The 16,846-nt window shown below is 48.7% G+C and overlaps 1 protein-coding gene across 2 annotated transcripts; it reads left to right on the top strand.

The window, feature by feature from the left end:
* The first annotated feature begins 5,409 nt into the window (after nucleotides 1-5,409).
* LOC103626364 (adagio-like protein 1) lies at nucleotides 5,410-16,795 on the top strand. Of its 2 annotated transcripts, none has more exons than XM_020538383.3 (2): nucleotides 5,410-5,967; nucleotides 14,642-16,795. In XM_020538383.3, exons 1-2 carry the CDS (start codon nucleotides 5,666-5,668, stop codon nucleotides 16,248-16,250), a joined length of 1,911 nt encoding a protein of 636 aa, XP_020393972.1. In that variant the 5' UTR covers nucleotides 5,410-5,665; the 3' UTR covers nucleotides 16,251-16,795. The 2 variants fall into 2 exon arrangements, with proteins under 2 accessions (XP_020393972.1, XP_008644992.1); XM_008646770.4 differs by having other exon boundaries at nucleotides 5,410-5,946; nucleotides 14,642-16,788.
* The last annotated feature ends 51 nt before the right edge of the window (nucleotides 16,796-16,846 follow it).

The raw sequence follows: 16,846 nt of genomic DNA, 5'->3' as shown, positions 1-16,846 counted from the left end.
CCGTCGCCAGGGGACCGGGTCCGGCAGATCACCCGCAGGTACTTTTGGGCGTGCCTCTGGGCCTCTAGCCGACCCCTAACGAATGGGGCACGGACGTCCACTCGGATTACCCGCCTGCAGCTCACCGGAGACACCATGTTCGGCGCCCACCGAGGGCAACATGGCGCTTTCCCCCCCTCCTCCTTGCGGAAAGGCGACACAGGGGCGTATGTAAAAAAGTCGAGTCTGTCCCTGATCGCCCTCTCGCCCTGTGCGGAGGCTCGGGGGCTGCTCTCGCAAACCCGGCTCCGGCCGAACCGTTGACAGCGTCAACATACCAGCACGAGAACTTGGGACCCAACCGTACACCCGGGCTACGGCCAGCTCACATGAGGGAACGACCAGACCAGCCGAAGCATTACGCGAGGCATTAAGACCTCGGAGGAGTCAAACCACTCCTCCGAGGCCTCGGGGGCTACACCCGGCGGGTGCGCTCGCGCGCACCCACCGGAACAAAACGCAACCGAGAAAGGCCGGCCCCCTTGCAAAAAAGTGCGACGAAAGCCTCCAAGCGAGTGCTAACACTCCCTTCGAGGCTTGAGGGCTACTGTCGGGGACCATAATTAGGGGTACCCTCAAGGCTCCTAATTCTCAGCTGGTAACCCCCATCAGCATAAAGCTGCAAAGGCCTGATGGGTGCGATTAAGTCAGGGATCAGTCCATTCGAGGGACTCGATCACGCCTCGCCCGAGCCTAGCCTCGGACAAGGGCAGCCGACCCCGGAGGATCTCCGTCTCGCCCGAGGCCCCCCTCCAGCGGCGAACATATTTCCGGCTCGCCCGAGACCCTGTCTTCGCCAAGAAGCAACCCTGAACAAATCGCCGCACCGACCGACCAAATCGCAGGAGCATTTAATGCAAAGGTGGCCTGACACCTTTATCCTGACGCGCGCCCTTCAGCCGACAGAGCCGAAGTGACCGCCGTCACTTCGCCGCTCCACTGACCGGCCTGACAAAAAGACAGCGCCGCCTGCGCCGCTCCGACTGCGGTGCCACTTGACAGAGTGAGGCTGACAGGCAGTCAGGCCCGGCCGCAGGCACCATAGGAAGCTCCGCTCCGCCTGACCCAGGGCTCGGACTCGGGCTAAGCCCCGGAAGACGGCGAACTCCGCTCCGCCTGACCTAGGGCTCGGACTCGGGCTAAGCCCCGGAAGACGGTGAACTCCGCTCCGCCCGACCCAGGGCTCGGACTCGGGCTAAGTCCCAGAAGACGACGAACTCCGCTCCGCCCGACCCAGGGCTCGGACTCGGGCTAAGTCCCGGAAGACGACGAACTCCACTCCGCCCGACCCAGGGCTCGGACTCGGGCTAAGCCCCGGAAGACGGCAAACTCCGCTCCGCCCGACCCAGGGCTCGGACTCGGGCTAAGTCCCGGAAGATGACGAACTCCGCTCCGCCCGACCCAGGGCTCGGACTTGGGCTCAGCCCCAGAAGACGACGAGCTCCGCTCCGCCCGACCCAGGGCTCAGACTCGGGCTAAGTCCCGGAAGACGACGAACTCCGCTCCGCCCGACCCAGGGCTCGGACTTGGGCTCAGCCCCAGAAGACGACGAACTCCGCTCCGCCCGACCCCAGGGCTCGGACTCCACCCTGGCCTCAGCCGACGGTCTCCGTCTCGCCCGAACCAGGGGCTCGGACTCGACCTCAGCCACGGAAGACAGACTCGACCTCGGCTTCAGAGGAGCCTCCACGTCGTCCAACCTAGGGCGCAGACCAGCCACGTCAATAGGAGGCGCCATCATCACCCTACCCCGAGCTGACTCGGGCCACGGGGAACAAGACCGGCGTCCCATCTGGCTCGCTCCGCCAGATAGGCAATAATGGCGCCCCGCATACTCTGTGACGACGGCGGCTCTCAGCCCCCTTACGGAAGCAAGAGGACGTCAGCAAGGACTCAACAGCTCCGACAGCTGTCCCTCCGCCAGGCTCCAGCACTCCTCCGACGGCCACGACATCACACCAGCTGGGTGCCAAAATCTCTCCAGCTGTCACAACGGCATGTACTTAGGGCGCTAGCTCTCCTCCGCTAGACGCGTAGCACTCTGCTACACCCCCCATTGTACACCTGGATCCTCTCCTTACGCCTATAAAAGGAAGGACCAGGGCCCTCTTAGAAGGGGTTGGTCGCGCGGGGACGAGGACGAGACAGGCGCTCGCTTGAAGCCGCTCGCTCCCTCTCCCGCGTGGACGCTTGTAACCCCCTACTGCAAGCGCACCCGACCTGGGCGCGGGACGAAAATGGAGGCCGCGGGATTTCCACCTCTCTCACGCCTGTCTCCGGCCACCTCACTTCCCCCCTTCGCGCTCGGCCTCGCGTCGACCCATCTGGGCTGGGGCACGCGACGACATTCACTCGTCGGCTTAGGGACCCCCCAGTCTCGAAACGCTGACAAAAATATTACGAAGAAAAAATTTCACACATGCAAAAAAAGGGAATTTAAGTATAATGCATTATTCAAACAAAAGAAATAGCATGCAAAGCTCTTCTTTAAATAATATTACCTCCATCCAAAAATATAATTCAAGAATATCGGTGATACTTATCTACTACTACGCATTGTGCAATGGTAGCAAGTGAGCTTGGAGAGAGATGTAGTAGATGTGTTTCTTGTCATAGATGTAGACATAAACACATATAGGTGGGTGCCCGTGCGTTGCAACGGAAACATTTAATATCATGATAACTTATGAACAAATGTGTGTTATACTGTTATGTGAAAATGTTTCGTAATTAATTTGTGATCCTAGCCATACATAAATTTTGTTATTTCAATCTAACTAATTCATCACTACATTGCAACCAATAGTACCGTGCAGACTTCTATACATGATAGCTGAATGCCCGTGCGTTGCAACGGGAATATATTTTACCAGTATACTACGATAACTTATATACAAAATATGTGTTATACCGTTATGAGAAAATGTTTCATAATCAATTTGTGATTCTGGCCATACATAAATTTTGTTATTTATAATCTATCTGTTTCACCACTACATTGCAACCATCAGTATCATACAGACTTTGATATATATCACGATTTGTATGGTCTCATTATTGGAGAGCACATTTCACACATACCAGAAGAAATTCTCTCGTACATCGTTAGTCATTGGACACGTACCACCATACGCTTTTGCTTAAACAAAAAGGTAAGTGTGTGTTTGCAAGACTAATGGTCAAACATCGTATAACCACAAAGTTAGAATACTATATTAATATATTAAATAAATTAATCCAATAGACATAGATTAACCCAATTAACATAGGATAAATAAATATATAATTATAAAAGTATGAAACATGGTATAATCAATGTTGTTACTGCATAGTAAATATTCATACGAGACTAACACAACTGGAACGATTCAATTTGGAATTAAAATGGGGAAGTTACGAATTTCCAAAGTTTTTATGTATTTGATATAGGATTAATTAGGAAATCAATTTTATTGTTGTTTTCATGACAAAACCGAGGTATTATGTGATAAAAATAATATTATAGAATTATAGAAATTGGAATGAACTCATTTGGATTTAATATGAAATTTCCATGAATTAAATGGGTTTCTGCAATCATTTTTAAACTAAAATCAATTTCTAAACTCATTTTCCCTATTTTCTTTATTTCCTGGACTGCGTCCCAAATTCCAGAAAGATTAGGGGCCAAGCTATAAATGTTTTTCTAGACTCAGTGAGCATACATAGTGGATGGTGGGTTAAACACAAAAGACGTTTTAGTTGAAATTGTACACAATTCAACATGAGTCATGTTGGCTAGAGGTGAAAGACTAGACATTCTACTCAATAGATCCAAGGTTCGATCCCTAGGCAGCCACAGTTTGATTTTTTTTTCTGCGCGCGGAAGACTGGTGTGCGGGATTGGACGGCTAAGATTGTAGAAGAGTAGAATGGACGACTGAGATCGCAGAATGACAGAACACAAAAATGCAGGCTACTATTGCTAACTTAGGGCCTGTTTGTTTACCTCATGGATTATATAATCTGGATTATTTTTAGAGGATTATATAATCTGGATTATATAATCTGGATTATATAATCTGAATAGTCCTGTTTGTTTACCCAGATTATTTGAGTTGTTAATAGGATTCTTTTGTATGAGGAAGACAAGAATGCCCTCTATATTTGTACTAGGTCGAACCAGACAATGGCACCTGGAGCCTGGCGGCTAGGGTTAGGAGGAGTCGAGGAGGAATTATGCTGGATTTGTTGGTCGCTGGATGCCGGATAGGCGCAAAAACGATTCGGTGGATTATAATGGCATTGGTGGGTAATTTCTAGAAAACTTGAAAGGGTAGTGGGGAAGTGGGAAAAAATAATCTGAATAAGCACCTCCTCACTTGCTTATGGATTATCATAATCCAAGGGGTTAGATTATATAATCTGGGCAAATAAGCTGGACTGTTTGTTTGCCTCTTAGGATTATTTAATCAAGATTATATAAACTGAGGGGTAAACAAACAGGCCCTTAATAAGTAGTAGAATTTTAACAGTTAACTGTTAGCTCGATCTAGTGCATTCATACATCCCTAATTAGCAAAGTGATCCGACATAATGTTAACATTTTTTTGAATTGAAATGTGAAGATAACGTGGAACCAAAACAACTTGTGCTTTCATATAATACAAAAATAGAGAATGACAGAACACAAAAATGCAGACTACTATTGCTAACTTAATAAGTAGTAGAGATTTACTAAAAAGAGGTTAATAGTTGAACTATTAGCTATACTGTTTGGATGTCTTCAGCTAATTTTAACAGTTAACTGTTAGCTCGATCTACATCCCTAATTAGCAAAGTGATCCGACATAATGTTAACATTTTTTTGAATTGAAATGTGAAGATAACGTGGAACCAAAACAACTTGTGCTTTCATATAATACAAAAATAGACTATTATATAAATGTACTGCAAATTTACACGTCCCTAAATATTTAGGGGCCCTGTTCCAGTGCACAGCCTGCACACCCTCTGGCACGGGCCTGATTATTGAACTGGTGATGGAAGGGTTTAAGTGTTAAATGCGATCTATGATTTGATCATGATCTAATGGATTATATGGTTTGCTTGTACACTTGCTCAGAAAAACTGATTGCATAGCAGTCGTTGCCTATAAATAAATAATCTAAAATAAAGAGTACGATCAGAGAGAAGCGTTTAGTTTTGAATGCCAAAATAGAAAAAAAGGAACAATTGGATCTATACCATTAAAAGATCCAAACTTTAGATATATACCATGGACCCCACATGTCATTGACTCATGTGGACCCACATGTAAGTGAGATAGTAATGGTATGTATCCAAAGTGGTGATCTTTTAATGGTATGGATCCAAATTTCCCGAAAAAAAACTTCTTCCATTACACGGGCGAGGCGGTTGATGGCCGGCCACAATTCCAACCCAAGCTCTAACCTACGACCTCCGCCGATTCCGCTCGCGTCTGCCTCCGCCCTCCGCCCAAAACCCAATCCAGGGCCAGGCCAGGCCAGGCCAACCAAACCCTAGGCACTGCGCCACGCCTAGCGCGCGTGGTATCCATGGGCTGACCGCGTCCCGGTGGGGAGCCCGGATCCGGAGCTAGGGTTCCGTCCTAGGCGGCACCACCATGGAGTGGGACAGCGAGTCCGACGGCGCCGGCAGCGTCGACGCCGGCTATGAGGAGCAGGAGGAGGAGGAGGAGGAGCGGGGAGGCGAGGGTGGAGGTGGCGACGCCGGGGGCGGCGGTGGGATGTTCACGTTCGCGATTGAAGGCATGCTGCGCTCCTCCGGGCCCTGCGGGCTAGTCGTCACCGACGCGCTCGAGCCCGATTGCCCCATCATCTACGTCAACCGCGGCTTCGAGGAGGCCACGGGCTACCGCGCCGAGGAGGTCCTCGGCAGGAACTGGTTGGTGCTACCTTATCCCATGTACGCTTTCATTTCATTTCGTCACTCAATCAGTTTCATTTGGTGGCAAGGATTGCTCTTTGCCACTAAGGATCATACAGAACTTACTGTTACTTCTTTTGTTAGCTATATAGTTCGTTGTAAACATCTGCGGTAATGATTTTGTTTCTTAGAAACCAGCTTAGGCTCTCATTTAAGCTGTTAGAATAGTCTCCCATTTCAAACTGGTCACACACCAGTTTCATTTGGGTCAGAAGGTTTGGTCCGTGCCACATAGAATCGAGTTAAGCTTATTATTACCATTAGATGGTGGTTGGTTCTAGGGATGGGACAGGACGAGGTGGGATATCCGGATATCCCACTTCAATCTTGTTTTCTGTTCAGAGTCAACTAGAGATATGATCATCCCACCAGGAATATACCTTGTAGATTTGCACCTTGCCTGTCCCTAAATTTTTTATGGACTTGTCCGTCCCACCTAGGACAAGGGCTGATTCGGCCAAGCATACAGAGAAGAAAAAGAGCGGGGGAAGAAGACCTGCGAGTGCCGCCTGTGTGGGGGAGGCCAGTTTAGTGCTCAGGGAAGAAGATGACCTGCGAGAACCGGCTGTACGGGCCCCGATGGGGAGATCAAGCCGCGAGCACATGGGATCGCCGGCCGTTGGTGCTGGCACTGGCAATGGTCGTCGGGGCGAGGCTCGGCCATGGGGTCGTGAGGAGCCAGCCGTGAGTGCTGGGGCTTGGAGGAGTGGGAGTCATGGACGACAATGGAGGTGCAACTCCGCGACGGAAGAAGAAAGGATAAGGAAGAAGAAAAAGAAAAGGAAAAAAGAAAGAAAAAAACATCTGATGGATGGTGAGCCCTACATGTCAATGGCTTCATCCCACTTTTAGTGTCACAAAATCAAACAGAAAATAGAGCCATCCCGTCACCGTTAGAAAATAAACCACGACACATAATGTCCATGGTGTGTGTGTGTGTGTGTGTCCATGTGCCGCGCCGAAATCGTGTCATCTGCATGGTTGTATGCAAGTGAATTGGCTTAGGCTGATTGGTGCTAGTCAGGAAAGAGTCCAGGTTTATTGGATGGAGTGGTGTGCGTGGCGCCGATTCACATGGTGGAAGCCATGTCGTTCGAATGAGGAAGTGGATCACGGTGATTGCTGCCATGAGTCCCATGAATCTTGGCACGAAGGCTGGCATGGAGGCGAGCTCCATATCTATAAGTAGCTCTATACTCTCCATGTCTTCTTTGCCAAGTCCAGTGAATAAAGTAGCCAAAATACAAGCGACTTCGTCACCAGAAACATCGTGTCTACTGTGCTTCTTCTACCTTTCACCGAGAGTGTTGGCGAGTGTGTTTGAGTGGTTCCTGGCGAAGCATCAGCCTGCCTTAACCAAACAACAGATGTGATAATCTTGTCTCCAAATACTGAGACAGAACCATCCCCATCTCATGTGGCTACCTTAGTTCTTTAGTTAACTATGTGTTGCAAGTATCTGTTGCTGTCATGATTTTGAGTAAGAGAGCTGAGTTCGGGAGGCGCTCATTTTAGCTGTTAGAATACACTTCCTTTCTGTGAAATATCAAGTGACGTCCTCTTGCTATTGTTTGAGACAGAACCATGTCGTCCCATGATGTCTCTCAACCAAATACTACCTTAGTTCTTTAGTTAGCTATGTGTTGTAAGCATCTGTTGTTGTCATGATTTTAAGCATGGTTATTGAAGTGGTAAAACGATAAAATGTTAGGAGCTACCTTTAAATGTTGAAACATCTTTTCAGATTTGACATAAAACGACAGGATAGGATATGTTCATACTCATAAGTTGAGTACTTGAGTTCACAAAACAAATAGCATAAAAGGAAATGGATCAAGTTCGGAATGCGAACCTGAAACATTGAGTGCGAGCAGATCAGCAAGTGCTGAGTGCAAATAGATTATAGAGGAACAGCTGAGCAGGATGACACACAGGTGCTTGACCTCAAACCCAGATCACTTACCAAATAGAGGAGCAGGGGGGCAATGAAGTGGTGAACTGGTGATTCACTGACTGTTGGCGACTTGCGTCTTGACCTGGGACCAGCTGGCTGCTGGCGGCGGTCAATGGGTGGAAGCACTGGAGGAGGGAGGAGAGAAGCGGCACTGGAGGAGGGTAATGCTGGAGCGGGCAGCGCTGGACGGTGGAATCGATGGAGCGGGTGGCGCTGGAGAAGGACAGGATGGGCCTTTGAGAGGCCCAATAGTCTAAAACGTTCAAAACGCGCCTTAAACGTCCCAAAACGCTTAAACAATGTGAAACGGACGTTTAAATGCGTTTCACGGACGTTCTACGAGATCTGGTCGAAACGTATGGACATTCTACATTCCAATAACGTTTTACCGTTTAAATATCGCTTAAACGACACTTTAATAACCATGATTTTTAGTAAGAGATGATATTGGGAGGTGCTCATTTTAGTTGTTAGAACACGATTGGCATCATTTTGCTATTGTTAGGTGCAAGGAGGCAAAATGCACTATTACCTTTTTTGTTTGTTTTTGTCATGGTTTCGGTGTTGGTGATTGAGTTAGAAGTGCGGTTAGAATAATAGGTTTTTAGCAGGAACTGATCATTTCTGCCTTATCTCAGGTGTTTTCCTCTAAAAAAATTTCACTAAAATTTGATTTGGCTGCAAGGATGGGTCTGTGCCACACTGCCTGTCAAGGGCGTCGAGCCCTTGGGTGGCCGGACCGCGGCTACGCAGCTCGTAGCCGTCGGCCGTCTTCTCCGGTGAGGTTATTCCCCTCAACCGTAGGCTTAACAGAGAAGGAGAGATTTGGGATATAATTCCTGCTTGCTTTATTAAAAGAACCGCCTGCTTTATATATAGCCAGGCCAGCCAAACCAACTCCTATTTCTTCTCTATACTTATCTTCCTAAACAACTTCTTAACAACTTATCCCTATTTGCTAGCAGCGGCCAGCTCTGATCTGTTGCTGGCCGTGAGCTTATCTTCTAAACAAACCTCCAATTTTCTAGCTACTAGCAACTGCAGCTATTCCTGCGCCCTGATCTGCTGCTGGCCGACGCTCGTAGTGGTGATTTCCCGATCTTATCCATTGGAACCTGCGGTTGTTGCCTCTTGGGCGTGTTCAGCGCGCTCACGCGCACGCCGTATGTCACGGGTACGCCGTTGCCTGACGTAGGGGCGGCCGTACATGACACTGCCACTCAGAGCAGAGATTACTGTTATTTCTTTTGTTAGCTATGTTACAAGAATCCTTTAGTATTGGAAATGAGCTTAGAGTGGTGTTGCTCAGTTTAGGGGATGGAATACTCATAGGATTGAGCTAAATGTAGTATTGCTTATCTGTTTTTTGTTTTTTGTTTTTGTAATTTAACTATTATTAGAAATTATCTGGGTTTGCTATTAGAACACACTTATATTGAACTGGAAGATAGTGACATCATTTTGGTATTTTAGGATCCCTCTCTACTCCTCAGTTCATTAGCTGCTAGAAAATTGTTTCCTGCTAGTGCTGTTTGTGTATTAGAAGCGAGCTTAGACCGGAAGATTCTTAATTTAGCTGCTATTCCTTTCAGCGAAATAGTAAGTGGATTTCATTTGCTATTATTAGGTGGAGTGGCATCCATTTCACCAAAAACGTAGTGTTACTTTTTTTTTCTGTTTCATCATGGGTTCTTGTTTTTGGCGACCACGGGAATGGGAAAGGCGTCCTTCACCGTGAGCGCGTTGAGGGCGCGGTAATCAACGCAAAAGCGCCAGGACCCGTCGGGCTTCTTGACGAGGAGGACCGGCGACGAGAAGGGCGAGTCGCTGCGGCGTACGATCCCTTGCTCCATCATGGCGGCGCACTGGCGTTCCAGCTCGTCTTTGTGGGCAGCCGGGTACCGGTATGGCCGGACTGCCACAGGCTGCGCGCCCGGCGTCAGGGTGATGCGGTGGTCGTGGGCGCGCTGCGGTGGCAGACCGATCGGCTCGGCGAAGACGGAACTGAAGGAGTCCAGGAGTGCGTCGAGGAACTGCTCGCTCGCCACCGTGGCGCTGATTGCTGTGGGACTGGCAGCCGAGACGCCGGTCCAGCATATCGGGCGCCCCTGGAATTGGAACTTCATGCGCCGGCTGCCCAGGTCCCACACAATAGGACCCAGCGCGCCCAGCCACCGTGTGCCGAGGACGACATCGTACCCAGCGAGCGGCATGACGTAGAGATCGGCCGGGAACGGGGTACCGTCGATGGTGAGGGGGGCGTCACGGAGGACCCCGGCGCAGGTGACGCGCTCGCCGTTGGCGACCATGGCGGTGAGACGTGGCCGCTGGTGAAGGGGCAGACCCGTGCGCCGCGCCGCCGCCTCGGATATGAAGTTGTGGGTGCTGCCGGAATCGAGGAGGGCGACCAGCGAGGCGGCACCAAGCGCGACGGCGATCTGCATGGTGTCAGCCACAGGCACCCCGGCCAGGGCCTGCAGGGAGAAACAGGGGGCCTCACCGTCAGCGTCCGGAGGCTCGTCGTTAGTGTCTTCAATCTCCACGCCCTCCATGAAAAAAATACGTCTGCAAAACCGGTTGTGGCCACGCGTGTACTTTTCATTGCAGTTAAAACAGAGGCCCATGCGGCGCCGCTCCGCCATCTCGTCGGGGGTGAGGCGCCGTTGATTGTCCTCGCCACGGCCCTGCTGGGTGGCCCTCGGTGGTGCAGGGAGCGCCAGCGGCTGCTGGGGTGCTGGAAGCGCTGGACGTGGCGCCGGTGCGGACAGCAGACCGCGCGGGGGCGCCCGAGGTGCAGGCTGCACCAGCCGGTCGGCCTCCATCAACTCCACTTGGCGCGCCAGGCTCATGGCTGATGCGAGCGACTCCGGGTTGTGGATGCGAACGGCATGGCTGAGTGGTGGCAGCAAGCCGCCGGTGAAGAGCTGGACGCGCTGGTGTTCGTCGAGACGACCGGCGCGAGGGAGAAGGGCCTGGAATCGATTTGCATACTCTTCCACGGTCCCTGTGCGCCTGCATTCTGCGAGCTCGAACAGCGGGGCCGATCGGAGGGGAGGTCCAAACCGTAAGTTGAGGAGGTCCCTGAACCGTCCCCAGGTTGGCGTGCCCTCGTCCTCCTGGAGTTGGATGTACCACAGCTGCGCGACATCCTCCAGGTTGTATGAGGCCATCCAAACGCGCTCCTCCCCCATGGTGCGCTGCTGGCGGAAATACGACTCACACTTGTTGAGGAAGAGCATAGGATCGGACTTGCCGTCGTAGCGTGGGAAGTCCAGCTTCTGAAATTTAGGTGGGCGATCCAGATCGCGCGGCATCTCTGCGCGTCCCCCGGCGCCGTAATCCGACGTCGACGCCGACTTTTCCTTCATGGCGGCCATGTCAGCCTCCATGGTGGACATCTTGGTGGTGATGGCCCTAAGCATCTCCATCACGTCCTGCATGGACGGCTCGGCCATGGTGGCTGGTTGCAGGGCTGAGTCGGTGGAAGATTGGGGTGAAGGTGGAGGGCTGGTGTGGGTTGCAGCGGCTGTGGATGAAAGATTGGAGCGAGTGGGAGAGGATCGCCGGGATCGCGATACCAAGTTGTCAAGGGCGTCGAGCCCTTGGGTGGCCGGACCGCGGCTACGCAGCTCGTAGCCGTCGGCCGTCTTCTCCGGTGAGGTTATTCCCCTCAACCGTAGGCTTAACAGAGAAGGAGAGATTTGGGATATAATTCCTGCTTGCTTTATTAAAAGAACCGCCTGCTTTATATATAGCCAGGCCAGCCAAACCAACTCCTATTTCTTGTCTATACTTATCTTCCTAAACAACTTCTTAACAACTTATCCCTATTTGCTAGCAGCGGCCAGCTCTGATCTGTTGCTGGCCGTGAGCTTATCTTCTAAACAAACCTCCAATTTTCTAGCTACTAGCAACTGCAGCTATTCCTGCGCCCTGATCTGCTGCTGGCCGACGCTCGTAGTGGTGATTTCCCGATCTTATCCATTGGAACCTGCGGTTGTTGCCTCTTGGGCGTGTTCAGCGCGCTCACGCGCACGCCGTATGTCACGGGTACGCCGTTGCCTGACGTAGGGGCGGCCGTACATGACACTGCCACTCAGAGCAGAGATTACTGTTATTTCTTTTGTTAGCTATGTTACAAGAATCCTTTAGTATTGGAAATGAGCTTAGAGTGGTGTTGCTCAGTTTAGGGGATGGAATACTCATAGGATTGAGCTAAATGTAGTATTGCTTATCTGTTTTTTGTTTTTTGTTTTTGTAATTTAACTATTATTAGAAATTATCTGGGTTTGCTATTAGAACACACTTATATTGAACTGGAAGATAGTGACATCATTTTGGTATTTTAGGATCCCTCTCTACTCCTCAGTTCATTAGCTGCTAGAAAATTGTTTCCTGCTAGTGCTGTTTGTGTATTAGAAGCGAGCTTAGACCGGAAGATTCTTAATTTAGCTGCTATTCCTTTCAGCGAAATAGTAAGTGGATTCCATTTGCTATTATTAGGTGGAGTGGCATCCATTTCACCAAAAACGTAGTGTTACTTTTTTTTTCTGTTTCATCATGGGTTCTTGTTTTTGGCGATTATGACTATTAGAACAACAGCAGCAGCAGCAACAACAAAACCTTTGAGTTCCAAGCAAGTTGGGGTAGGATAGAGTTGAAACCCAACCGAAGTCACAACTCACAAGTCAAGGTTCAGGCACGTGAATAGCTGTTTTCCATGCACTCCTATTCAAGGCTAAATCTTTGGCGATTTTGACTATTAGAAATGTGGGTAGAATTGTAGTTGTTTGGTTTTACTGTTACATAGCTGCTAGAAAAGCCTTCCCAGCTAGTGCTGTTTTTGTATTAGTGAGCAGACTGAAAATGTTCTTTATTCAGCTGTTATAATGCTCCTCCTTTCAGTGAAATAGCAAGTGGAATCCATTTTCTATTTTAGGTGCAAGTGGCATCAATTTAGCATGAGAGGTCAATTTAGCAAAAACGTAGTATTACATTTTCTCTGTTTCATCTTGAGGTCATGGTTTCCTGTTTGGTGATTTTGAGTATTAGAAATGTGATTAGCATGAGAGGTGCTTGATTTTTATGTTATACTAGCTGCTAGAAAAGTCTTTCACACTAGCACTGTTTGTCTATAAGCGAGCTTACACTGGATGGTGGAAGGTTCTTGCTTTAGCTGTTATAAACTTATAATGCTCTTCCATTTCAGCGAGAACGGACTATTCCCCTTTTTTCTGTTTTGTCATGAGTTCCTGTTTTTGCAATTTGAGTATTAGAACTACTGTTAGAATGATAGGTGTTTTGTTTTTCTGTACACTTGCACTTTCAGCCAAATGGAAAGTAGTGACATACTGACATACCTTTTCTACTTTGAGCATCCCATCGACTTTTTGTTCATTTAGATGGTATAAAAGCTGTTTGTGAACACACCACAGCTCTCTAGGTAGCTCAGCTGGTATGTGCGATGCACGAGTGAATACTACAGGCAGCAAGCAACCAGACGAACATAATTGCATCTCAGCCAGTTCATGTATCCAACAGTGTAGATCCCTGGACTGTTTTCTTTCCAGAGTACGGGAAGTCGGTTGACGGACACTGTACCCTTGTCCCGTCCACTTGTCAGCATCCGACCCACTCTCTGAGACAGCAATGCATCCTTCTAGCCAAGCTTAAACCCACCACCTCTGCACTGAAGGCATGTGCACGTCTAGGCTGTGCGCGGTGGTCATCGTTGATGCGCTCGAGCCCGACTGGCCCATCATCTACTTCAACCGCACTTCGAGGAAGCCACAGGTTACCGCACTGAGGTGTTTGGCATGAACTCGTTACTGCTATTTTATCCCATATGCTTTCCTTTCAATTCGTTACACATAATTTTCATTTGGTTCCAAGGACTCATCTCTGCCACGTAGAGTCGATAGTTCTTTGTTAGCTAATAGGCTTTAAGCATCTGTTGTTGTGATTTTGAGTATTGGAAGTGACTCTCCCAACCCACACCACTGAGCACGAAGGGCTCAGAATGGCAGAGTCCAACCTTGCAAGCAATGCAAGCCAACATAGGCTGCCAGACAACCTTACTACCTTAGTTCTATTGGCAGTGCTTACGATATATGGTACACCCTCCGTTCCAAATTCTAGGACGTTTTGGCTTTTCAAGATACATTGCTTTTACTATATCTAGATATAGAATACGACAGCAAAAGCTATGTATCTAGAAAAGCCAAATTACCTTATAATTTGGAATGGTGTACTTTGATTTGTGGTTTGCAGATCCTGTCTACATGTATCTCACCTCTTCTCTTGTTCCCTTATTTTCCTGAATTATTATCGACCTACGGGGGTAAGACCGCCCCCTCGATATTATATTAAGAAGAAGACCTTCTCACGCATGTCAAGAAAACCCTTGAACCCCTTCCCCACCCATAAACAGCGTCACCGGCACTGTAGCCCATGCGAGAACGACTGCAACCGGGGCCGGGCCTTAGCCCCGTGCTTTGGTGTGTGACAAACGAGAAGATTTTTTAACCACGACCTGAAATTCGCTCTCACGAGGAGTCGAACTCAGAACCTAAGGAGTTCTACTCAGACCACATAACCAACTTAGCTAGAGGCCCTTTCGCTTGATGCCACAATAATACAATATAAGCTATGCAATTTATTTATTACTCAATTTACTGTGCTATTTCTTCTTTCTTTCAGCCGATTTCTGCAGTGCAGAGGGCCATTCGCTCGAAGGAGGCACCCCCTAGTTGATGCTGCACTGGTTTCAGAGATTCGAAGATGCATAGACAATGGCATTGAGTTCCGTGGTGATTTACTAAATTTCAGAAAAGATGGATCTCCAGTGATGAACAGATTGCATCTGACCCCTATTTATGGAGATGATGAAACCATAACCCATTATATGGGCATTCAATTCTTCACTGATGCTAATGTTGATTTGGGACCATTGCCCTGTTCAATGACAAAGGAACCAGTGAGGTCAACACGGTTTGCTCTAGATAACACATTTCGACCCATTTCTACGAGGCCAGAGCACAGCAATTTCTGCCGGGAATATTCTAGTCTCTTCCAATTAACGGATGAAGTGCTTTGCCAAAGTATACTGTCAAGATTGTCACCAAGAGATATAGCATCTGTGAGCTCTGTGTGCAGGCGATTGTATGATTTGACAAGAAATGAAGATCTCTGGAGAATGGTTTGCCAGAACGCTTGGGGTAGTGAGACCACTCGAGCTCTTGAGACAGTGCCTGCCGCAAGAAGGCTGGGTTGGGGTCGGCTGGCAAGAGAACTGACAACCCTGGAAGCTGTTGCCTGGAGGAAATTGACAGTTGGGGGTGCAGTGGAACCATCTCGATGCAATTTCAGTGCCTGTGCTGTAGGGAATCGTGTTGTTCTCTTTGGTGGGGAAGGTGTTAACATGCAACCGATGAATGACACATTTGTATTAGATTTAAACGCTAGCAATCCAGAGTGGAGGCATATCGATGTGAGTGCAGCTCCTCCAGGTCGCTGGGGCCATACTCTATCATGCTTAAATGGCTCCTGGTTGGTTGTTTTTGGTGGGTGTGGAAGGCAGGGTCTGCTTAACGATGTATTCATGCTGGATTTGGATGCAAAACAACCAACCTGGCGTGAGATACCTGGAGTTGCACCCCCAGTTCCACGTTCATGGCACAGCTCCTGCACTTTGGATGGAACGAAGTTGGTTGTTTCTGGTGGCTGTGCTGATTCAGGTGTACTCCTCAGTGACACATATCTTCTTGATGTAGCCATGGATAGGCCAGTTTGGAGAGAAGTTCCTGCATCCTGGAAACCACCTTCTAGGCTGGGGCACTCAATGTCTGTTTATGGTGGCAGGAAGATCCTGATGTTTGGTGGTCTTGCTAAGAGCGGCCCTCTGCGGCTCCGGTCTAGTGATGTGTACACAATGGACTTGAGTGAAGAAGAGTTTTGCTGGCGATGCCTCACTGGTAGTGGAATGCCTGGGGCTGGAAATCCAGCTGGTGCAGGCCCACCTCCTCGCCTCGATCATGTTGCTGTGAGCCTGCCAGGCGGAAGAATTTTGATATTTGGCGGCTCAGTGGCAGGTCTTCACTCAGCGTCACAGCTTTATCTGTTGGATCCAACTGAAGAAAAGCCGACCTGGAGAATATTGAATATTCCTGGTCGTCCTCCCCGTTTCGCCTGGGGCCACAGCACCTGTGTTGTTGGAGGAACAAAGGCGATAGTGCTTGGTGGACAAACTGGAGAAGAGTGGATGCTTACAGAAATACATGAGCTTTCTTTGGTCAGCCGCTCAGTTTGAGTTCTGGAATGGTTTGTAGTCATGTTCCTTGCAAATTAGATGCGGCTTCTTATGCAACCTGAAGTTTGATTGCCGTCTTCAGAAGAACTAGAAGAATGAATGCTGGGCATACTGAATCTTCTGGCAGCTACCTGGCGGACTTGGAAGATGAAATGGCATCGACTGGTTTGCTCGCTTTGTGTAGAAAAGGGGTAGTGATATGTTCATTTTTATTGCCGTTTGTTTGGCCTTTTTTACCAGATAATTACAATTCATAAGCTACTACTGTTGTGGAATGAGTAGCAAATTTTATATGTATTCTCAGAAGTTCAAGACTTGCAATATGTTAGGAAAACAAAAGACTGCACTGTATATAGTTTAATCTTTTGATGTACGGTACGTGGACAACTTGATGCTGCTGTCTTGTGGCACAGGCACACAGCTAGATGGCATTATGTATGGTGATCACTGATCAACCATGTTTTTTTTTGTAGAACTTGTATAATATGTAGAAGTTTCAATCTGGTGAGCTTAGCTCAGAATCGGTTTACTTGTCTTCTGTTTCACATGTTTGCATTATCATGGACATGATTATGAACAGCGGTTATGTTTATGCA

Source organism: Zea mays, chromosome 5 (genome assembly GCF_902167145.1).
Source record: "Zea mays cultivar B73 chromosome 5, Zm-B73-REFERENCE-NAM-5.0, whole genome shotgun sequence".
NCBI classification, from domain to species: Eukaryota; Viridiplantae; Streptophyta; class Magnoliopsida; order Poales; family Poaceae; genus Zea; species Zea mays.
Note: the sequence above shows the minus strand (reverse complement) of the source record. Positions and strands in the feature narration are given on the sequence as shown.

Coding starts and splice junctions, on each gene's coding strand:
- LOC103626364 (XM_020538383.3), top strand. CDS start 5,666: ATGGAGTGGGACAGCGAGTCCGACGGCGCCGGCAGCGTCGACGCCGGC. Junction 5,968..14,641: donor TTGGTGCTACCTTATCCCAT/GTACGCTTTCAT, acceptor TCTTTCTTTCAG/CCGATTTCTGCAGTGCAGAG.